Raw genomic sequence first — 23,992 nt, forward strand, 5'->3', positions numbered from 1 at the left:
TTATTCCTTTAATTCTTTATCACTTAATCATGCAAGCAGTAGCAACATCTAGGTCCTGATGAATGCATAGGAAACCTTCCGTTTGGGGGGCGGAGCTAGCCTGCGTCGATGGCGGACGCGTGAGCCTTCGGCTCCTCGCTTAGCCCCGAAATAATCCTGTTAAACTATCCTTAAACGTGCCACACATGCCATAGCGGGCTCTCGAACATCTGTTGGCACCCCCAGCTGCATTTGAGGACCTTTAGGGTCGACTGCGGGCGAGCCTTCCCGATTTTTCAAGGGTGCTGCCCCCGGCGGCGCGGAAGAGGAGGACTAGGCCAGAAGCCGCGCACTATCCTGAAGAGGTGGCCGGGCGACGTCGCCAGACGTGCGGCTTCAGCGCTGGGAGTGGTCGGGCTGGTCGCAGACCGGACCATAGTTTGGATTTGTCATTGAATGAGGCAACCTCTCCTTCCTAGTCGGCGACTGCCCCATGAGTGAAGGGCCTGGAGGCCCGGCGGCGGGGGGAAAATCAACACTGATCTCCTGTGCCACGAGGTGGAGCGACCGTTAATACGGTACTGCTGCCGGTCTGGATCCCCACTGCGGCGAACCGCTATCCCGACGCCCGCTGGTCACGGAAGAGCGAGGTTGACCGGGGCAGGAGCTGCGGACCTGACTGCCTCCTGGGCTATGCTGGTGCGAGATTTGCTGAAGTGAAAGGAAGGGTTTTGTCCGCCATTGCAGGCTCCATCTTGATCGCGTCGGAACCCCGGAGACTGGTGGCAGTACTCCGCTTGCTTACGGAGACCCTTGGGTTGCATACGCGGCCTGCTGCCGAAGAGGAGTTTCCTTGTTCTGGACTTCTGCACATTAGGGGCGAAGATGGGGAAGAACGACGCGGCCCAGGGGACGCTCTCCATTGAACGGCGCCGTCCGAAAGGGTCGGAGGTGGCGGCGCCGGAATCATCGCCGAAGGGAGCCACAGCGACGGCCCCGGCACCCACGGAGCTTCGAGAAATGTTGGCTGCAATGGAGAAGGGCATCCAGGATAGCATTGCATCTGTGGGCACCAAGATAGACGCTCTGTCCTATCGCATGGATCGCATAGCGGAGCGCGTGGACAAACACGCGGAGCCCCTAGACATGGCGGAACGCCGTCTCACCGAAGCTGAGGAGGCCCAAACAGAGTGGGACAAAGAAAGAAAGCAGTTTGATAGACTTTTACATGTTATCCGAGACAAAACGGAGGACTTGGAGGCGCGCTCATGTAGATCCAACATCCGTATCACAGGCGTAGCGGAAACTACACAAACGGGGAAGATGAAGTTGTACGTAGAGAAACTGCTGAAGCTGCTACTAGGTGAGGAGGTGTTTTCCCCCATGTTCATCGTGGAACGAGCACACCGCACGTTGGGCCCGCAACCTCAGCCTGGCGCGTCTCCTCGCCCCATTATTGCGAAGCTGCTTAACTATCGCGACAGAGACACAGCTCTACGAGTAGCGAGGGAGAAGGGCAAACTACAACATGAGGGTATGGACATCTCCCTCTACCCGGACTTCACAGCCAGGGTGCAGGAAGAGAGGCGGCAGTTTGCGCCATATAAGAAACAACTCCGAACTCTGGGCCTGGACTACGCGATGTTGTACCCCACCAAGCTCCGCATTAACACCGGTGGGAGATCGTATTACTTCACAGACCCTAAAGAACTTCATAAGTCCCTGAAGACTTGGACGCAGGAGCGGAAGGAGGCCAGGCGAGGCCAGGAGGACGACGCCGGCTCGACATCGAACCTGGACGAACAGGACTAGGGGTTACTGTAGCGTGGTTTGGAACTCAGCAACGAAGGTAGCCACCTGACCCTGGCACCACGAGGACTCCATGTTTGCAGAAGCACGTGGGGCCTACATTCGCTCTACTAGGGATGTTTGGTGAGGCGATGGAGAAGCTGCTCGGACACATGCCTCACACACTGCTGGTGAGGTAGTAGTTGCCGTGGGGGGGGTATCCTGGATCAATGCTGCAGAATTGGGGGGACAGTATGGGTGGGAGAGGGCTGTTACACTCGCAATTCGAGAGGCACTGTCCTATAAGAGGGGCCGGACTGAGGTGCTGATCAGACATTTCATTGGAACAGTCACTGGTGAACTATTTTGGCGCGCTCTGCCCTGGTGCCTTTGGTTGTGCTACTCTCTAAGGGGTTAGTGTTGAACTGTTGAACACTTTACTTACTGAGGGTTGGTGGGTGGGGGTTCTTGGGACCTGTCTGACCTGGTTGGGGGTGGTCGGCTGTGGGTGGGTTGGTGTTCGAGGGGTGGGGACTAGGGTCTGGTTTGTTGGGGAGAGTTGTTGCCTGGGGTTGTTTGCGGGGTTTGATCGTACGGAGTGTGAACTGTCGTGTGGTGCTGTACCTGTTCGGAGATGCCGGCTGGCGATTTGGAGAGTATGTGAATTGCTGTGTCCTGCTTCCCTCATCCTTGCTAATTATACACACTTGAACCCTTGTAATGGCTAATGCTGCTCCGAACTTGCCTACAATTGCCCTGAATAAGCTGAAACTGATGACCTGGAATGTGAGGGGTCTGAACGACTTCCGTAAATTAAGGAAGGTCCTTAGCTATCTCAATAGACATCACGTGGACCTAGCCCTGTTGCAGGAAACACACTTACCACACTCCAGCAGAATGTTACAATCTAGGGGTTTGGTTGGGAACATAGTTGCTGCGGGTTTCACGACACACGCCCGTGGGGTGTTAATCTGGGCCAATCCCTCATCACAGCTGAAGCTTATTCCAGTGCATGCTGATCCGGAGGGCAGGTACGTCCTGGCTAGATGTGTGGGTAAGGGCCTCGATCTACTGGTGGTGAACGTTTATGGCCCCAATTATGACCACCCCGAATTCTATGCGACACTGTCTGCTCTTGCCAGGTCACATGCACAGCCTTGGACGTTATGGGGGGGGGACTTTAACTTTGTTTTTGACCCAACCGTGGACCGTTCCGCGGGCCCAGTTCGGCGCCCGGTGGCTTCGGCCTCACATATGAAAGCTGAACTGACTAAATCAGACTTGGTGGATGTTTGGAGGGAAAGGCACCCCACGAAGGGCGGTTTTACACATTACTCGGCCTTCCACGATGTGCACACTAGGATAGATTACTGGTCGGCATCCCCCCCGGTACTTGGTAGTATTAGCGCATGCGAGGTCCTTCCACGCACACTTTCGGACCACTCCCCTATCCTCCTACACCTCTTAACCGCCAGGAAAGGGATCCCAGCTTTCACTTGGAGGTTCCCCCCTTTCGCGTTGCTGGATGACGCCTTCAGGGGGGAGCTTGCGGAAGATATTGAACAATACTTTGTGACAAACATAGGCACAGTCAACGACTTTTTTACGGTCTGGGAAGCATTTAAGGTGTATATCAGGGGGGTGGCTATGTCGAAGCACTCGAGTGTGTTACGCTCCATCAGGCGGGACCTCACTGCTTTGGAGAATAGAATAGCGGAGCTGGAGGCTAGGCGACTGACAACAAGCGGCGATACTGAGGGACCGGTGCTCACCCAACTTCTGTCCGAGTTTCAGGCTCTGGCGGACAGAGAGATCCTTTATATGGGCAAATATGCCACCGCCAGAGTGTATGGGGAAGGGGAAAGGCCAGGCGCCTTACTAGCGCGCATGGTCCGAAGCTCTAGACGTCCACTGGTCGTTGAAGAGCTGAGGACTCCGGAGGGCGACACAGTCACAGATGAGGAACAGATACTAGAGACCTTCAGAAGATATTATGCAGGGTTATATCAGTCCAAGACGCAGGGAGTAGAGGACGAAATGGAAGACTATCTAGATCATATTGCGATGCCGTTCCTCAAGAACTCGGATAGGGAATTTTTGATGGCCCCCTTCCACCAAGACGAAATCCTGGAGGCTCTAGCGAGCATGAGATCGGGCAGTGCCCCGGGCTCGGATGGCCTCACGGTTGGCTTTTATAAAGCCTTTAAGGACTTACTGCTACCACACTTGGTTGCCCTCTTTGACGCTGTTTGTGAGAATGGCGAAATGCCGACTACTATGCGTGAAGCGTTGCTCATCACTATACCTAAACCGGGGAAACCGCCTGACCTTTGCGGCTCGTACAGACCACTCAGCCTGCTGAATGTAGATGCGAAGATTTATGCAAAGGTCATAGCCACTCGGCTGGCCTTACTGGTCCCAGGACTGGTCGCTCCGGAGCAATCCGGGTTTGTTCCGTGCAGAAATTTGACCTACAACATACGCACGGTACTGGGCACTATGCAGCATGTCAAGCAGGAGAATGGCGCGCTGGCAATCTTCCTTGACATGGAAAAAGCGTTCGACTCGGTTGAGTGGCCCTTCATGGTGCGTGTACTGCGAAAGTTGGGTCTGGGCGAGCTGTTCCTGCAGCGGATTGGGGCACTGTACCATCGGCCCTCTGCCGGGCTACGTCTGGGCGACAGAGTGACGGAGCCGATCTACATTGGGAGGGGCACGCAACAGGGTTGCCCCCTGTCGCCGTTGCTCTATGCTCTGGTGGCGGAACCCCTGGCATGTGCCATACGGGAATACCACAGCCTGGAGGGGATAAGCTTCCCCACCTATAAAATAGGGATATCGACTTATGCAGATGACACGTTATTGTATGTCAGAGACCCGGAAGCTAACTTGGCCGCGGTTCTTCGAGAGGTGGTCCGCTTCGGCTCGCTGTCGGGCCTGAGAGTGAACTGGGATAAGTCGATTGCTTTTCCACTTACCCAGGTGACACGACAGTTCGCTATGGAGTACCCGCTGCAGTGGTCCTCTGACTCTGTCCGTTACCTGGGCATTCGCCTTCATACGGATCCTGAGATCCTAATTCGGGACAATTACGGGGTGGCATGTAATAAATTGGTCGACGACGTCGATGCCTGGATCAGGCTTCCGCTCTCCCTTTCGGGTAGAATCGCTCTAATGAAAATGGTAGTGCTTCCCAGTTTCCTGTTCCTCTTCCTTAATCTGCCTGTGGTATTGTCGAAGGTGTTCTTCAGGCAACTTACCAAAGTCAAGATCCGGCTGGCTTGGGGTGGCAAGCAGCCTAGAGTCAGATGGACGACCCCGATACTCCCCTGCGAGATGGGGGGCCTGGGAGCACCGGACCTAGAACGCTATTATAGAGTTGCACAGGCATCGCATCTGCACTCGTGGATTCACGGTGATGCTCGGACTCCTCACCTCATATTGGAGCGGTTATTTGCAGACCCGCTCCCTCTGCCTGCCACTGTCTGCCTGCCCACGGACCGTTCGGTTGGCCGGATGGACTCACTTAAAGCGACCAACCATGCCTGGAACTTCTTGATGAGTTCTCGTGGCTGCACCTTACTGTACTCCCCATTGATGCCCGTCGAGTGGGCCCTTTGGCTTGACCCGTTGGGCGAAAAAGGAGTAGTTAAAGCCCTGCGGACCCTTGGCATAGTGAGAATGGAAGATTTATTCGCGGATGGCACACTTAAAACCTGGCACCAATTAGCTGCCACGGAGTCAGGCCCCACCCTGCTACAGAAATTCCAATATCATAGACTCCGCTCTGCGTTCCGTGAAATTTTGGGCCCAAACTTGGAGGAACCGGAGGAGATCCCGGAACTGACCTATGTAATTAAATCCACTTCGTCGGCGAAGCTTATTTCGCAGGTTCACAAGCTGGGTTTAGAGCATCAGCGCCTACAGCCTTCTAAGGCCAGGGAGGCCTGGCAAGCTGATTTTCAATCCCCCATAGACGATGTTATGTGGCGATACTGCTGCTCTAACACACGTAAGATTTCCTTGAATGGCAGGCACAGGTTGGTGCATTTCAAATACCTACAGCGGGTGTACTATACCCCTGAGCGATTGCACCGCTATGGCCTTCGACCCACAGCTGAGTGCGAGCGCTGCCGCACAATGGTGGCGGACTTTTTCCATTTGGCGTGGCTATATCCTGGGGTGCAGGCATTCTGGGGGGAGGTATTTGCCGAACTAGACCAGATACTGGGGGAGTCTCTACCCCGCACTCTGGCGCTGGCGCTCCTTGGTTATTCTAAGCCACTGGCCCCTTCTCTGCGTCGTCTGGTAGACATGGCACTGCTGCTGGCCAGGAGGGTGGTGGCGGCTTGCTGGATGCGAGGGCCCCTGCCGACCAAAACAAGATGGATGCGAGACCTACAGTATTGCTGCACCCAGACAGAACTATACAGCGACCTGTTACCGCCCAGGAGTAGGCCCAAGAATTTCTGGGATCTTTATAAAGAGCATCTGCAGAAGGGGGAGAGAGACGACTCTGACACATCCGAGGCGGCTGAACTCCAGGACAGGGTGGGGGAGTAAGGTTCTGGCCATGTTCATTGCTATACGGAAGGGTGGGGAGTTGGGAGTGCACCGAGCTGGGTGGGGGCTGCTGTGAGGATTCTGCACTGAGATGAGACTGGGGGCTGCTGGGGGAGGACCATTCCTTGCGGGTGGATAGACACGGGACACAGAGTAGATACACATTGGGACTTGATAGATAGGGCTGGGCTGGCGGACACACAGACACACTCCAGAGGGTGGGGTGGGAGTTTAGTTGGGGATGTTTTCTTGACCTTATCTCTGTACTAGGCCTGTTGACCGCGATTGCAATAGTAGATTGCCAGTTGACACACCGCACCAACACGCAGCTTGCGAAACAACACTTCCCTTGGCACTGTTATGCAACCGATACATTACCACGCCGCCGGGCCCCCGGGATGCCGGCAACAAGGCTGTGTACGGACTAATACTTTGCTGCCCATGTGATTATCATAATGTATGAGGAGGTGCACTGTGATTATGTGTTACACTTCGTGATGTCAATGGCTTTGCTATCAATAAAGGTCTTTTAATTAAAAAAAAAAAAGGAAACCTTCCGTTTATATGCAGAAACATGTCGACCACTTGCCAGTAGATATTTTGTCAAATCTACTTTTCACTTGTTTTTAGACTTGGGGGTCTGAGAGAAACTAATAAAGCACTTTTTCTACTCAGTTCCACCTAATTTTACTCACTTCCACTCTTTTTCACTGCACTGCTTTCTTTCAGTTGTAACTATGATATTTCAACACCATATCGACACCACCCGAAAAACAAACGACATCGGTCTCCTCACTCACACAGTCTTCACACCCCACATCGTGTGACTGATCACGTGTACTAACTCCTGGGTAAGGAGGACCCAAATGATGTGATAGTGGTGGTACAGAATGGCAACTGATGGGAAAAATTCCTACCCTGGTTGCATGTTGAGCATATGAGTAGTTGAATGGTTTTCACACATGAATAATACACAATCTAACCTGTAAGTCATATGGTGGTCAGTCTAGAGCAAAAACACTCAGTTGTGACTCCTGGATACCTTTTGTTGTAGTGCGAAGCAACTTTGGCCTGCTTCAGAGGTGTGGATGTGCAAACCGCCTGCCGACTCAGGCTCAAAATAAAAGAAAGTCTGAATGTACACCGTTTCCACTCCCCTAAAGCGGCCAGCTCCTAATTATCAGGTCGGCATAGAGTCTTAAAATGACCCGGAACACTGAAGCACCTCCTCCAAGAGGTACGAACATTTAGAGAGAGTTCCAGCCCGTCCTCCAAAAGGAAAAAAGGGGATTGGAGCTGAAACACACCGTCCTTCGAGAACAAGACCTATGACAGATTAACAAAAATTGCCTCGTAGAAACCTACGAGTATCTTGAGGTGGACTGATACTTCACCAAATATTTCTATTTTTTTTTAATTCCTTTTTTTTTAAACTGTTTTTAACTACCTTCTTTTACAATCTGCTCTCTTATTGTCTATGGCTATTTCTAATGGTTTTTATTAACTGAACAATAAAGCATTTACTTACTTCCCGTAATCTCAGTTCAGCAAACATGTCGATACACATTTTAGGGCAAAAGAAATGCCTGCACTTTTCCCCCATTTTTGTCAATAAGCACTAGAAGTTTGCTATATCATGGCTATTTTCTTTGTTCTTTCTAGGGGAAAACATTAACCCCTGGTACCTTTATAATCCCTAAAATGTGGAGAGGAAAAAGTGCAAATTTCACCTAAAGACCTAAACACCTTTGTGGAAAAGTGTACGAAGGTGTAAGGCAGAATCCCCTTAATCATCAAAAAGGACATAGTACTGGGGATGGAGAAGCCACAGGAGCTAAGGAGTTATGAGTGATGACTTGGAACCTTAAAAAGAGATGCAATATATTTGTACTTCATCTACCATCCAAATTCCCATTGGAAATAAGAGAAGGTTTGAAAAGTTTGATGTAAACACGAATGTCTTAAAAATGTAATAAAAAATAATAAAAAAAAAAACATTCCATTCAGTGAGTTCGAAGTGCTTTCAAATACATTTGGTTTTCTTTCCAGCGAAAGACATGCCCCAGGAGAGAGGCTTGTAGATTAAGATGGTTCTCTCTGTGTTCTACCATCTTTAAATAAAGCTGGCTCTGCCTTTGGAACAGTAATATTGAAGTGTAGCTTGGCACAAATAGTCTCCACAGTCTTTATGTGACATCATAAATGATGCTTATGTTCATTGGAGGGGTTTACTTCATATTGTTGATCCTTTGCAGAGTTGGACCTCCTCAACTTCCACAGGCTTGAGGATATGGACCATTGAGGCGTCTTGAAGAGATTTCATGTTACGTCTGGCATAACGGACCTGGCATAACGGACCAGGCATAACAGGGGAGGGGGGGGCAGGGGGGGGGGGGGGGGGAACCAGACAGATGAAGCAAGCGAATGCACTCAATGATTGCACTGATCTCACTTCACGAGCCTTGGTGAAAATGTCTCAACTGAAAAACTGAGAAACATCAGAAAGAACTGCTTTTCCAATCCCTGGTATGAATCACTTTGCGTTGAGAAAGTAATTGCAAATCGCTTCAACAAAGAAGAGCCTAGCTAATGTAGTTGTTGCAAGGCTGTGCTCCTTTATAGGTGCTTGACGTTTACAATCTGTTGTCCAACAACGTGGTTGATTAAGATGCCTCCTATTGAGATTGCTACAATTTTAATGCACTTGGAAAATAGTCTTCGGTTAGACTTTAGGCTGAACAGAATGGCTTGCAATTGTCCTAACATGCCATAGTCTGGACTTGGAATTTTAAATACACATGATTGTCGTTTTAAAGCATCTGTAATTGAGAATAGCGATGTGGAGGTTCTTGTGATGGTACGGTTTGATGTTGTAGAGTGTATTTATTTAGAAAGTTTTATAGAGCGCGAACAAGATCCTTGCGGATATCAGAGCGCTTTACACACAAATGGGATAAAAACAGATAAAAGCTAAACAAGATATAACACAAAGTTGAACAAAAACAAATTGATCAAATGTAAACAAGGTGGGGTGGCAACAGAGTAAAGGAGGGCAACTGTACAGAAATAAAGGAATGAAAGCTAAACCAAATATATCAAGCAAATATGAGCAAACAAATTAGGAAAATGTAAAACAGGTGAGGTAGCAACGTAGTGAACGTGGGCCAACGTTCAGAAAATATGTCCAGCATAGATGCGCAAGCCAAATTAAGCAGATGAAACAAGCTGAAGGTTGCATCGGTGTATGGGAGATCAACTCTGCAAAGTTTTTGGAGGAGACATAATGAAAACGAAGTTATATTAGACTTAGTTCATGTGAATTTAGCTAAGAGTAGGGATTTTACTTCTTTCTTGAAGGAAGCCGTGGATGGGATAAGTCTGATTTCTGGAGGAAGGGAATTCCATATCCTGGAGGCCATCCCAGAGAAGGAGCGTTTATATGTCTTCATCTTGTGGAATCTTTGGGGTTTCAGAAGAAGGTTCTTTGCGCTTCTTGCATCTCTTGTGCCACCCGAGATTGTCAGTTTGAGCGAGATAGCTGGGCAAGTTGTGGTATAAGGCCTTGTGAGTCATGCACGCTATTTTCAGGTGTATTCTAGCTTCGTATGGTAGCCAGTTTAGGGATCTGAGGTCGAGAGAGATGTGAGACCGTTTTTTTGAGCCTGTGATACGTCTGGCTGCAGCATTGATAGAGGCTTTTAGTGGTGCGGTAGTCGAAAGGGGGAGGCCACAGAGGGCAACGCTTCCATAGTCCACTTGAGGGATTACTAGGGCTTGGACTGCAGTTCTGAAGTCATTTGCGGGGAGGAAAGGTTTCAGCTTTCTTAATGTGTTGATTTGGAAATTAGCACCTTTCGTAGCATTGCTGATGTGGTGATGCATATTGAGATTGCAGTCAAGGGTAATGCCTAATGATTTTGCTGAATCCACGATAGTAGGTTGGACGTTAAGTGCAGTGAGATGATTAAGCCAGGACAGAGTGATGGGGACTTTGGAAGGAGGAGCTATTAAGAGGAATTCTGTTTTTAGGGCGTTCAGTTTGAGATGATTCTCTGCTAGCCAAGTCTGTGTGTTTCTGAGCGTTGTGTTGAGAAGTTTGATGTCTTCAAGGGTGTGAATTTTAAGGTAGATCTGGGTATCGTCTGCGTATATGTGAAATTGAACATTAGATGCTTGGAGCAGTGCGGTGAGTGGTTCCATGACTAGATTGAACAGGGTAGGGAAGAGGGAAGATCCTTGAGGGACACCTAGAGTTACAGGAACTGGGGTAGACATATTGTTGTTAATCTTGAATTTCTGAGTCCGGTTATGTAGAAAAGAGGTGAACCATTTGAGTACTGTCCCTGAAATACCCATTCTGAGATTCAGCAAGTCGAGTAAGTTCTCATGTTTTACAGTATCGAATGCTGATGAAAGGTCGAGAAGGTGCCATTCCGATCAAGAATTTGCAGTGCATCATCAATTATGTGTGTCATGGCTGATTCAGTGCTGTGACCTGCTCGGAAGCCCGATTGGTGTGAATTGAGGAGTTGAAAGTGCTCGATGTGTTTTGTCAGTTGGAGATGTACACATTTTTCTAGGAGCTTGGCCAAAGTAGGAATATTGGTGATAGGACGATAGTTAGACAACTCGGAGGGGTTCGCTGAAGGTTTCTTCAGTATGGGCGAAACCTGTCCTATTTTGAGGGGGTCCGGGATGCATCCTGGTTGCAGAGAGCTGTTAATGATTTTGGTCCAAAGCGGGAGAAGCAATGGGATAAAGTCATGTACCAAGTTAGCGGGTAGAGGGTCAGATAGGTGATTGGAGGGCTTCAGAGTACTTAGAATCTTGCCGACAGAGTCTTCGGTGTAAGTTTCGAAGGATGCCCAAGAAGCATTGTTTTTTGAGAAAGTGGCATATTGCTGTGGGGGTTAGAATAAAGTCTTAGATCAGAGAGGAGATCTTTCCTGATCGTGTCTGTCTTTAGATTAAAGAAAGAATAGAATTCTTCACAGGACGGTAGTGTACTTGAGGTGTTTTGAGGTCCTTCTCTGGATTGTGTTTTGATTAACTCAAATAACTTCTTAGGTCGGTTTCTGGCCTGGTCAAGTTGGTGACTGAAGAAGGAAGCTTTTGTGCGTTTGATTTTTCTAAAGTAAGAGTTTCTTTTTTTCTTTAGTGTTTTGAGGTGCAGAGCTGAGGGGACTGATCTCCAGTTGCGTTCCGCAAGTCTCATGGCTCACCTATGTTCGTTAAGCAGTCCGTCATACCATGGTTTTGAATTTTTAGATGTAGCTCTCTTTAACTGAAGGGGGGCAACTTCATTGATAATAGAGGACATCGAGTTGAGGTAGTGGTCAGTGAGAACCAGTACGTCGGTAGCGTCAGTAGGGGGTAGGAGAAGATTGTAGCTGGAGGAGGGTAGAGAGTTAGGATTGAGTTTCCTCAAGTCTCACTTTTTCGTTGATGTAGAACGTGATAATGTGGTGATCAGACCAGTCACAGGGTAAAATTGAATCCAGTTGGATGGAGTTGCCTTTGGAGATGATAAGATCCAGGATGTGTAGGGCTGTTGCAGAATTGGGAGAGGTCAAGGCCGCTCAGGAAGTTTTTGAGACTGTTGACAACAGCGTCGTTGAGATCATGCCAATGCAGGTTGAGGTCACCAATGAATATTTGTGTGCGTTGTCTTCCGGAATTCGTTGTGACCAGATCCATGAGGTGTTCTGCAAAGGTGAGGTTGTCTCATGGTGGATGGTAGATAATGTGTAGGGAGCATACAGGATTACCTTCGCTATTGATGTCAAGGCAAAATTACTCGCAGGAGGAGAAAATAAGGGATATAGCTCTCATAACAGAGTTTGCTCCGGAAAATACATGCAATTCCACCTCCAATCTTGCTAATCCTATCCAATCTGAAGATGTGATAGTTAGAGGGAACTAGAATGTCAAAGAGTGGTGAGGAAGATTCTGTTAACCAGGTTTCGGTGAGTACAATCAGGTCTAGGTCATGTGCGATAATGAGGTCGGCAATGTCTGATGCGTTTCTAGGGGCTGATCTACAGTTCAAAAGTGAGCATTTAAGCCGGGGAGTGATAAGGGAAGAGGAGGGGTCTGGGGCCAGTGACTTTAAGATTACTAGTTACTATGCCTCTATCATTGTGCGTAGAAGACCTGTGGGGGTTGGGGGGGATAGTGGGGATGGGAAGGAGTTTGGGGGCTATGTGGGCCGAGAGTGTAAGATCATAGGAATGAAGAAGGGAGCGTATGTCCAACGCAGAAAGAGGGTTGGGGCTACGCCGAGGACGAGTGGGAGAATTACGGGAGGGAATGGAGGCCTAGAAAGAGGGATGATGATTGTATGAGAGTGGAGGTTGGCTGCTGGGCATGTTGTGTGAAAGGGATCTGGGGGGTGTGGGGTGCCTGGGTTGTTTCGAGATGAGCTCTTTGAGGGTGTGAAGTTCATCTTTAATTTGAAAGAGGGTGTACATAATCTTGTCCAAGATGTTGTTAGGGACGGTAGTGGACGTAGAGTGGGGAGTGGGAGGTGGAAGTTTGGTTTGATGAGGTAAAAGGTCTGTAGAAGGCGGGGGGGGCAAGGCGGTGGAGGGGGGGGGTGGAGGTGAGTAAAGTTTAGGGCACTTCGATGAGAAGGGGGATGTGGGGGTGGGCGTGGATACAGGTGGGAGGAGAGGTGTTGTAGGTGTGTGTAGGAGTGTAGTGGGTCTCGGGTAGTAGACGGAGTGCATGCACGGGAGGGTGAAGCTTGTGACATAATAGGGGGTGAAATGGTAGCTAAAAGGCTGGAGGGTGACACGGGTCGGGGAGGGTACGGGAGTGTAAAGGGGTAGTGGAATGTGCAAAAGGAGAGTTAGAGAGTGGTCTGGGGGTGGGCGGTGAGAGGGTGTTTAAAATGGTAGAAGTTGCGGAATCTGGGGTGCTGGGTGTAACGGGCATAAAGGGGGAAGCGGATGGGTTAGATAAATGCTTTTTAAAAATAGGGAAGATGTAGTCAAATAGGTTAAGGCCATGGTCTGTGGACTGAATGAGAATAGTTCCGTTGTTGTAGATTGTAATGGTGGCTGTTGAGTGGAAGAGCTGTGATGGTGAGATGAAAATCATAAGCCCATGTGCAGATTTCCTCGTGGAGGAAATCACGAGTAGGGAAAGGAAGGCTTTGCTCCATTGAGCTCTAAGTTTTGTGAAGAAAATGATGTCAGTGGTCGTAGTACCTTTATGTAGTGAGAAATATGGGTCAGCAAAGGGTGTTTCAGGGTGAGATTTTAAAAAGTTATGTTTAATGCGTTTGGCAGATTTTTTTAGTGAGTTACGGCGGGTAGATGATTTTGAAGGTGTGAGTGCCTGAAGGTTCCATGATGTGAGTTGTGATGTAGATCAGAGAGAACGGAGAGGGGATGTACCACTAAGATAGATTTAGCTTGAGGTAATCAGAGACAGTCTAAGATAGTCTAAGATGGCCGACTCATTGGACGAGGTAGTGCTGAATAGTTCTGATGTCCTTTAACTATGTTCATTGGATGTGGGAGAGTCCTGTTTCACTGTTAGTTGAGTTGAGGGGGAAACAGTGTGCAGCCTAAAGTAGTCCTATTTCACTGTTTAAAAGACTGTGGGGCAGGGAAAGCCCTGATTAGTTGTAAGATGATAATAGAGGAACGGCTAGTGAATAAGTTTGGGGATGACCATTGGATGAGGGCGGTCCAATGGTTTTATTATTTGTGACCTCAGCCATTTTAAATGCAGGAAATCAGAGCCAGTGAGTAAATAAAGTCAAATGCACCGTAGGTAAGATTACCTTAAAATAATGTCGTTGCTGAGGTCGTTGCAACAATGAAACAGATCTGCAGTTCAGCCAAGCCCCAGGTGAAGCAGGAGGGCTATCATGCCATGAGATAAGGATGTAGACAGAATAGTTACATCAGGGGATAGCTACCATCGAGGACGCTACAACTAGTGAGGGGAAAGAGCAGCTCAATATGGGGGGAGGGAAGTGGAGCGTGGTAGAAGGCTTACTTGAAGTCTTTCGAGGTGTCTGCCTGGTGTCCACTACTGGCATTGAACCGTGTGGACCGCTGTCGTTGTCGTAGAACTCGCTCACTGTAGCCACATAAGGCGGAGAGCGCTCCGTCTGTTCCGAGGCTGCAGCGAGTCAGCTATAATTGCCCCTGTCCAGCTGCATCGTTGTTGGTGCTGGGTAAATAAAAGAGCGGAGAACACAGCCGCCTCTCCAAGCAGGCTTTGGGGGTTCAGAGGTCAGAGCACAGGAAGCCGCGCAAACGGGACATCCGCCGCAGTAACACCATGTAGGCTGCCTTGACAACGCGGCGGTCGGGGACCAGTAACGGGATGGCAAAGCTGTGCGTGTGGTTAAAGCCGGCAGAGTTCTCAAAGGCTGGCCTCTCCGGAGGCAGGAGAACACAAGATTCGTCCTGTGCTCATGGAGGCACCATCGCCGAGTCACCGGGTACTAGCAGCTTCCTGCGCCCGAGCGATCGGGCATTCACCTCAGTTAACCAGGATCATGAGGGCGGACTGCTCGATAAGCGGGTGGTGATCTCAGATACTCGACCTGCTCAAGCCAAGCTCAAGCCTGAGTGGACAGTTGGGAGTCTCCTACGAGTGGTCGGCCATTTCCTCAGCAAACGGACGGGATGAAGAGCTGCCTCCTGATGGCACGAACGGCAAGGGGAGCAACGGAGTCCTTGCGAAGGTAGGAGCACTCAAATTGTTCAAAAACGTTAGGGAAGGAAAACCAGTTACTCTTGTGAAGGTGGTTCCCAGCTGTGACTGCCGCTATGAGGGATAAACACCAGAAAGGGATCCCAAGCGTCAGGAGCTCTTACAGGAAGCTCCTACCAGTCGGCCATTTTGTTTCGTTATCTTTGGCTTGAAATTGTGGAGTATATTATTTTTGATTGACAGTCAGCACTCAACAATATACAAGTAAAGCCTCCCATCTCCTCAATCCCTTGAGCTCTTGCGGGGGAAGACAGCCAATGAAATCAGAATGGGCATGATCTTTTCTCACAGGTGATGTTTTTACTCTTCCTGATGCGCATCTAGCCCTCAGATAATACTTAGAGTACTGGTTACCATAATCCTCCAATAGAAGCTCTTTTGTGTTGGGAACCTGATCTGAAGCAAAGTTTAGAGTGAGAATATCTTTTAGACCCAGAAACTAGAAGAGTAAGTTTTAAGCCGTATGATTTCTTTACTTGTGAACTAAAGAATTTTGTTTTGTTCCAGTATTTGGAGTCTCAATAGATGGAACAGAAAGAAACGATAAGCAAAGCCTGTCTGATCAGAGCACCAGCTTGGCATGCTGAATTGAAGAAGAAGGTTGCCAACTTATATCTCTGCTACTTTTATTCAGTTAATGGAATATATTTTAATCAGTAGTGAAATTTCAGAAAGAAAAGTGGACTTCTTGTATAGAAGTTTTATCTGGTTTAAAAATTGATTTGTTTTAAACTTAAAAAATGGATCAATCCGAAACTATAACTTGGATAGCGAGGCAGGCAAATGAGAGGTGGTGGACTTAGTTATCGGTTTACTCTGGTCTATGCAAGTGCTTTAAAATTATTCCCAAGTTGCTATTTTTTTTACAATCTATTTTTTAATAAAACACACAATATTTAAATATTTCAGGACCCACCCTTTAAGAATTTTGCGCTCTAATGAACTAAGTTTACTGCAATCCTGCAAACGACAGCTTTCAAACACCAGCCTCCCACCGGTCCAGAAAAATATTATTTGAAAAAAAAAACTAAACACATTCAATGTTTGATGCAAAATATTTCATTTATAAATATTCAATCACAGTATATATAAACAAACAAATCCCGATCTTAATGTGCCCACCATCTTTAGGATTGAATCTGCATGTGGCTTTTCAAACCGGTCGTTCAGGTATCTAATAAATTCACCTCTGGAAATCCCAGGTAGTCACTTACTGCTCAGGGTTCCTCAGAATGGATTCACTGAGCATGATTAGGGGTGGTGGATCTAATGGGAGCTGTGCAACAGCAGAGACAATAAATGAATGGGGAAGTTTGACAGATTCCAGCCTTCAACGTCTTATCTGTGGCTCTAACTGTGGGCAGGAAGGTTGAAGTTTCAAAGGAGGCATTGATGCCCTCCAAACACCGCCACAGCCTCCCGGGTCGGAGACAAAGAGAGTAAAAGGTGGAAAGAGAAACTGCCCTCACCATATGTAGAGGAGTCAACATTCACTGCACTGCAGGGAAATAAATACTTCCACAGTGTATGGAGACAAATAGCAGTAGTGATTTCCATTACTGGGGAAATCAGTAAATTAAGAGTGGCTTTACTTTCCAATATACATACCCAGAAACACCTATTTTCTTTTATTTATGTGGTAGCTGTGCTGAGATTTGTACCTTTTCAGAACAAATGTTATAGGCAATTCTGCTAAATCAAAAGGTGCAATTTCAAGACAGCTATCTAAAGCTTTCACTTTAATGACTATCTATCCAAGATAATGCATCCACTGTATTAGCCCAGTACATTTGAGGGATGTTGATGCGATCTAAAAAGAACAAATCTATACAATCCTACCACTTTTTGGGAGAGTTACATTAACTATATTATTCTGCCAACGTGAGGGGAACTGTAGTACGACAAATATGCATCTGGATACAAATGTAAACATGAAATTAAATACCTACTTATTCTAGGGTGAGAAACTTGCCCTTATACGGTACCAGCTGCTATCAATGAGCAACCATTGGATCTAAACGTTCATATCTTCACCACATAATCTCCTAACCATTAGGCGATAGTTAAACAATGCAATTAGGGCAAGTACAACCACCTTGTATTCTTCAGAGGCAAGAGTAATCAGGGCACATCACATTCTACCTAGAAAACCAGATTCTGGGATTTTCCGTAACGACTTCCCCTCTTCGAAACAACAGCAATACATGGAGACTCATTGCATGTCCCATCCCTAGAGAAACAAACAGGCACATGTGAATTTGGAAGTAAGAAATGATTGTCCTAGACCACAAGCACCTTCATTGTCCACAAGACCTAGAACTTTCTAGGTAGAGGTCTTTTTGCTATGGCAAAAGCTGAAGCACGAACCGTTCAGAACTGGATTCTTTTTTTCCTGTGCATCAATTCTCGGAGTTATTTTGATGTCTCCATGTACAGAAATACAGAACTGCGGTTAAAATAATAGAACTGGAAATAAAGGAGAACTCATTTTCACAGTCTAGTTTGTCAACAAGAACATGTTTACACTGCATTTGAAAGACAGCATTATCACTGGTCGGTCCTTCCTTCCAAGCGCCTCTCCTGTTGAGGTGAGTACATTCTGGCTCCTGTGATGTTAGTACACTCTTGACTTGGAGGAGTTCCAACGGAGGGTTCAATCAACATCTTCTAAGTCCATGACCGAAAAGGCCTTTTCCTGAAAGGGTGAGAATATGGCAGAGATTAATAGACAGAATAAACCAAGGCACAGCTATCATCCACTCACTCACATTCCACTGGAGCAGTCCTGGCACGAGACATCCTCCAACCATTTATTTTCTAATTGTCTGTTCATCAGTCTCGGCAGGAGAAAGAGGGCTTCAACTAGATAAATGTACAAATGCTGCGGCTCCTCAAGGGACACCAAGACTTGCACCCATGACACCTTACAATCTACCATGGAGGCTTAGAGTATGTTACTAAGAGGACCAATAACACATGGCACCTGTGGTCTCTACAGATCTCTGCTCTTTGTAAGGATGGAAATACCCAGTATAATATAGGTAAAGGAACCATAGTGGTCCGCCCAACAATCAGAACAGTAACTGGTACTACGCCAGTTAAAGGTCAGCATAACCCTTTCAACAGTTCCCAGTTTTTCAGTTCTTCTGGGATCGTAAATAGTTTCTACAAGAGGATCAGAACAACTATGAGACAATTAAGGTTTACCAAAGGTCTTCCTCAGAGGAAGGACAGAATGTGTGGGGAAGCAGGAAACACAGGAGCTATCAGGAACAGAGCATAAAGTACCATAAAGCAGGATTAAAGGAGTTAGTCAGAGCCCAAATTCCAGAACAGAACAATAAGCGAATACCTGTAAGTGTAACTTTCTAGCATGTGGGTCATTTATAAAGTAAAAGCTGCTCCAATCAAAAGGGGGTGGGAGGGACAAGGGAGAGATTATTATTATTTTTTTAATATAGAGGGGTGAACCATCAGTTTACCGACAGACATTTAGACCAATGTCTATCAATTATTTAATTAGGTTTCACTTTGGTTTTTTTTCGAGGTTTTGTAGTGTTATAAACCTGAAACTTTTCAGCAGACATTTCCACTTTTTACCAACACCATGAATTCAACCCGGCAGCCCGTGAAAACATCACACCCTCACAGGAGCTGTGCGACAACAAAACAGACTTCTTCCATGCCAAGATGCAACCATATACAGCAGTTCAGTTCAACTTTATTCGGATACGTAGTAACCATAAAAGCACACAAAATACAAATACATCACAATGGTTAATACAAAGGAATAAAATTCAATATACCCATAAAAACGCACAAAACACAAATACATCACAAATACGTCACAATAGTTGATAAAAAGGATTAAGATTCAATATATAAAATGTCCAAAGTGCCTTGTGCAAAACTGTCCATCATGTCAATATATACAAGTATTAAAAACAATCCACGGATATCATGCAGTGTCAGGGGTCCATCATAGATCTCAGCGCCCTTGTTGCAGTTTTTAAGAAAGTGCCAGTGCGAAAGATAAGTTCGACATCATCTAAATGTACCATTTATCGGTACGCTGCCTCCAGGGTGATTGGTCTTTTGTTAAAATAGAGATATAAAACCTGCTTAGAATATTTGATGTAATGTTTGCAGAAAAATATAAAATGCATAATAGTTTGCTCATTCCTCCCATCACAAGAACACAGGTTAAAATTCAAATTTAGTCTGTAACCAAGTGGGAAGCAAAGTGCAAATCGAATTGTGCCAGCTCTTGGGCGAAACAGTAGGCTCATTTCCCAACGGCTCATTGGTACAGTCAAATACGTGTGAAGCGGATAGCAATACTGTTCAATAGCCATGTAGTTACGCACAGTTGGTTTCCTGGTCTCTGCCACCTCCCACTCATTATATAGGGAGTACAAAGTGTTCTTCAGTTCCGGTTTTACAACTGAAGCTGCTAGTATGGGATCCCGGAAAACACTTTCTCTATTTATACTGCGGAAACTACTCAGCACGCCGCTTAGCCATGGGATTTCCAAGCCCTTGTCACAGTGTAAATATTCCTTAATAATTAGCTGTGTCAAGGATGCCGCTTCGTTCTTCCACACTGCAACCCACATAAGTGCCGGGCGTGCCCGAATAAAATCAGCAACTTCGAACCCCAACCCACACCCACGGACTTCGACAGATACACTACCATAGCAACTGACACAAAACACAGACTGACCACCTGGAACCTCCTCTCCACCCAAGATACCACAACCAACATGAAATCCATCCACTCGTGAGCTCCCACAAACCCATGCATGCACCACGTTCAACCTCTGAAATCAAAGGTTCGGCCAGGAACTCAACATCTTGCTCAACACCCATCACTACCGCAACATTTCCTGATGCCCGTAAACACTCCGTAGTCAGACCACTACTGAAAAAACCCTCCGCTGACCCCAGTGAACTCACAAACCACCAGCCAATCTCCCTGCTCCCATTCACAGTGAAGGTACTGGAAAAGATGATCAACAAGCAACGTATGACTCCTAAAGCAGAACCAGCTACTCCATGCCTCCCAAAATGGCTTCCACAGCAATCACAGCACCGAACCTGCCCTGATCACAGCTACAGACAGTAGCCGTCAACAACATATCCTATCACACGGTGATAAAAAAGACCCCACCACGTTGGCATCCAAGGGGACATGCTCAGATGGATCACCTCTTTTCTCACCAGGAGAACCCAGAGGATCCACCACCGACCTTTTACCACCGACCCAAGGAGATCACCTGCGGTAACCCCCGGGACTGATCCCTCAGCCCAAACTCCAACGCATATGACCAGGCTGGCCAACATCATCAGATCGCACAGTCTCAACAGAATCAGCTTCCACAGATGCATGAAAAGGCGAGAGTGGGTTGGTGGCAGCACCCATGCCGACCCGCTTTGCTTTGTGGCCATATTCCTGCAACTTTTAAAATTTTAACTTGCTGATTGACCTGTTACATTTTCGAATCGTTTTGCACATTTTAAGACTCGCCTCTCGAGTCAGTGTATTTTCTGCTGCTGTTATCTAAAAACTTGATTTAAACATTTGGGGGTTGCTACGACCTACCTGATCTCTTCTGTAGGGTGAGGTGAGCCTTCCCTGCCCCGTTCCACCGCGGTTGCTGTGCCGTTTGTGTGGAGGGCGGGCGGCCATCTTCCTAGTAGTCCTGCACCCCGGCTGAACCTGTGGCAGCGGTCTAGCTGGGGGTGGGAGGTGCTTCTATAAAAATAACATGCCCTTTCAGACGCGCAGCGGTCGCACGTGGCGGGGGCGCCTTAGGCGCGCTGAAGGTAAGCCAAAGGTCAGCCCGTCTGCGGCGGATGCAGGACTCGCTGACCTTCAGTCGCAATTTCCCGATAGGGTTGTCATTTCTTACACCCGTGAGCAGTTGTGTTCTCTGCGTCCTTTGAGCTGTTCTGACTCAGGTCGGGGCATGGGGAACTCTAACATGTTCAACCCTTGCTCTGCTTGCGGCTTCAGCTGTGCTACCACACTGACTGGTCAATCTCCTCCGTCGAGTGTCTCTTATTCTATTTCGGCGGCTCTGGTTAATGCTCGCTCGCTGAGCAAGCACGCTGCGGACATATTTGAACTTCTCGTGGAGGGCTCTTTGGACATTCTGTTTGTGACTGAAACCTGGCTTAACAACGCCAGTGCACCGGATGTGGAGTTGGCCATCCCTAGAGGTTATAAAATATGCAGGAGAGATAGAGTACTGGAAAGGGGAGGGGGTCTGGCAATTATTCTGAAAGAATCTTGGGTTCTTCAAGTTGATCCCTCGGAAGAGCTAGGAGTTGGGGGAAGTCCTGAATTTTTCCCTGCTCCTCTCTCCCCATTTCACTTTAGGTGGCACCTTAATCTATCGGCCTCCAGGGCCTTCGGGTTCTTTTCTGACGGCATTGCTGGAGACCATGGTGCCTCGAGCTCTGAGGTTCCCGCGCTTTTTACTGTTCGGTGATTTTAATATTCATGCTGAAGTAGCGGAACTCCCGGAGCGTAAAGATTTGTGGGATTTTTTCAATCTGGCACATCTTTCCCAATGGGTTTCTCTGCCTACGCACTCGGGGGGGTCATACTCTTGATGTGATCTGCTCAAATTTTCCCCTTTGGGTGGAACCCCGGCAAGCCCTCATGTGGTCGGATCATCGGCTGATCAGATTTGCGTGGTCAGCCCAGAAAATTACCACTACAGCGGTTAAAACCATGTGCACCAAGAAAATCAATGTGTACTCTGGCGGCTGCCCTGAATGAGAGTAGGCCTGTGCTCGGCAATGAGCTTGCCAAGGTGGTGTTGACCTTCAAAGAATGGGTTGCTGCGGGTGTGGCTTCCTCCTCCAAAGGTGGTAGTACTGGGAGAGTTCGCTCTACCCCTTCTAAACCTTGGTTTTCTCCAGAGTTGCGCACACATAAGCTGGCCTGCAAAAAGTTAGAACGGGCCTGGCGCCAAGCCTACTGCCCTCAGGCTAAGGCAGCTTTGCGTGAGGCTCAGAGGAATTACTATGCCTGCATTAGAACAGCTAAAGGCGAATACTTTGCCAGCCGGATTGATAAGGCTAACAATCGCAGCCGCAAGATCTTTGTGATTGTGAAAAGCTCTCTCTCCCCCTGTGCAGAGCAACGGACGGACCGGCCTCGGGGGCGTGGTGCAAGAGTCTTTCCTTGTTCTTTGAGCAAAAAATTGCTGCTTTTCAGTCCAGTTTTAGCTCCAGTGACATCTTGGATGGCATTCATGATCTCTCCCCTCTCTCAGGGTCATCCTTTTCCAGGATGGGGGAGTTTGTGCCCCTTTCAGTAGCTGAAACTCTGGCCGTGATTAAATCCCTGAAATCAGTGTCCCCAACTGACCCCTGTCCGGCACGGGTGCTTGCCGGTATAGCTGAAGTAGTGGTGCAGGAAGTTGCGCATATCGTTGGCCTCTCATTCAAGTCAGCTATAGTACCTGCCGATTGGAAACAGGCTAAGCTGCTGCCTTTGCTCAAAAAGGCGGGCGCTGATCCTGCAATGCTGGCTAATTACCGGCCAATTTCACTGCTTCCGGCTATGGCTAAAATTGGTGAAAAAATGGCATTCCGGCAGCTGAACGAGTTTGTTGAATCGTCAGGGGCTCTCCACCCAGCACAATCGGGGTTCCGTGCTGCTCACAGCACGGAGTCAGCACTGGTGGAGATCTCTGAAGCGGTTAGGGAGTGTCTGGATAGTGGCGGCAGAGCGGCTCTAATTCTATTGGACCTCTCTGCCGCGTTTGACACGGTGCCACATCAGCACCTCCTCGCTCGGCTTGCCGATATTGGTGTCACAGGCTTAGCTTTGGACTGGCTAAGCTCCTTTCTCTCGTCTAGATCTCAGCAGGTCTGGCTCCCCCCCTTCTCATCTATGGCCAAGCCTCTTTTGACTCAGGGCTCCACACTGAGCCCTTTGCTTTTTAATGTTTATTTGACCCCCCTGATAAAGTTGGCCGAACAACTGGGGGCCAAAATTATTGCCTATGCGGATGACACGCAGCTGCTATTTACGTGGCCCAGCGATGTCTTAGACACAGGGCGAATTCAGTCCTGTCTATCCTCAGTTTTTAATTGGCTTGCTTCCTCACAATTGAAGTGTAATGAGGATTAGACAGAAATTTTGCTGTATGGTCATTTTCCCCCTAGTTTTAGAGAATTACTTTGGCCGGTTGGCTTTCCGATGCCCTGTTTAGTTAATGTCCTCGCTAAGAATTTGGGGGTCTGGTTCGGAGAGGACCTCCGGTTCGAGGCTCACATTAAGCTGACGGGGGGCTACTTTGGGACCCTTAAAGCGCTTCGGAAGTTTTTTCCTGATCTTCCTCCCTCAGCAAGAGAGCCAGTAGCGAGAGCCTTAATCCTCTCGCGGCTTGACTATGCCAACGCCTTGCTGAGTGGCTCCCCGGCTTACTTGGTGAGGCGTCTCCAAGTGATTCAAAATGCGACCGCCAGACTGTTAGGTAATATCCCCAGCCGGGTGAGCGTAAAGAATCACTTGCAGAGTTTGCACTGGTTGTCAGTTCCACAACGGATTATCTTTAAAATTCTTACACTGGCTCATAAAGCAATTAATGGGCAAGGTCCTGCCTATTTGATGAAACGATTCATTCAGTCGTTACTCTCCTAATAGACCCTTGCGCTCTGCCACTCAACATCTGCTGCAGGTCCCTCGTTTTCCGGCGTGCCCGGCTGGGAGGGCAATCAGTGGCGGTGAAGGCCGCCTTGGCCTGGAATGAACTTCCATTATTCCTGCAAGCTACACTGAACTTTGGCTCTTTTAAAAAAGTGTTGAAAACGCATTTGTTCAGGTTGGCCTTTTAGCTGCCTTCGGTCTTATTGTTCTGCTTCCACTCTGTTTTTCCTTTTCATCTTCGCGCCAGGATACTCCGGC

The 23,992-nt window shown here is 47.9% G+C and overlaps 1 protein-coding gene across 4 annotated transcripts in view; it reads right to left on the bottom strand.

Moving 5' to 3' along the window:
* Positions 1 to 16,109: 16,109 nt before the first annotated feature.
* BCL2L14 (BCL2 like 14) overlaps positions 16,110 to 23,992 on the bottom strand; it is a 303,081-nt gene continuing 295,198 nt past the window's right edge. For all 4 annotated transcript variants that reach the window (XM_086952930.1, XM_086952933.1, XM_086952931.1 and 1 more), the window contains one exon: positions 16,110 to 17,761. In XM_086952930.1, the coding sequence (XP_086809056.1) occupies positions 17,720 to 17,761 (42 nt within the window). In that variant the 3' untranslated portion in view covers positions 16,110 to 17,719. The remainder of the gene's footprint in view (positions 17,762 to 23,992) is intronic.

The sequence above is a fragment of the Lissotriton vulgaris genome, chromosome 1_2 (genome assembly GCF_964263255.1).
Source record: "Lissotriton vulgaris chromosome 1_2, aLisVul1.2, whole genome shotgun sequence".
NCBI classification, from domain to species: Eukaryota; Metazoa; Chordata; class Amphibia; order Caudata; family Salamandridae; genus Lissotriton; species Lissotriton vulgaris.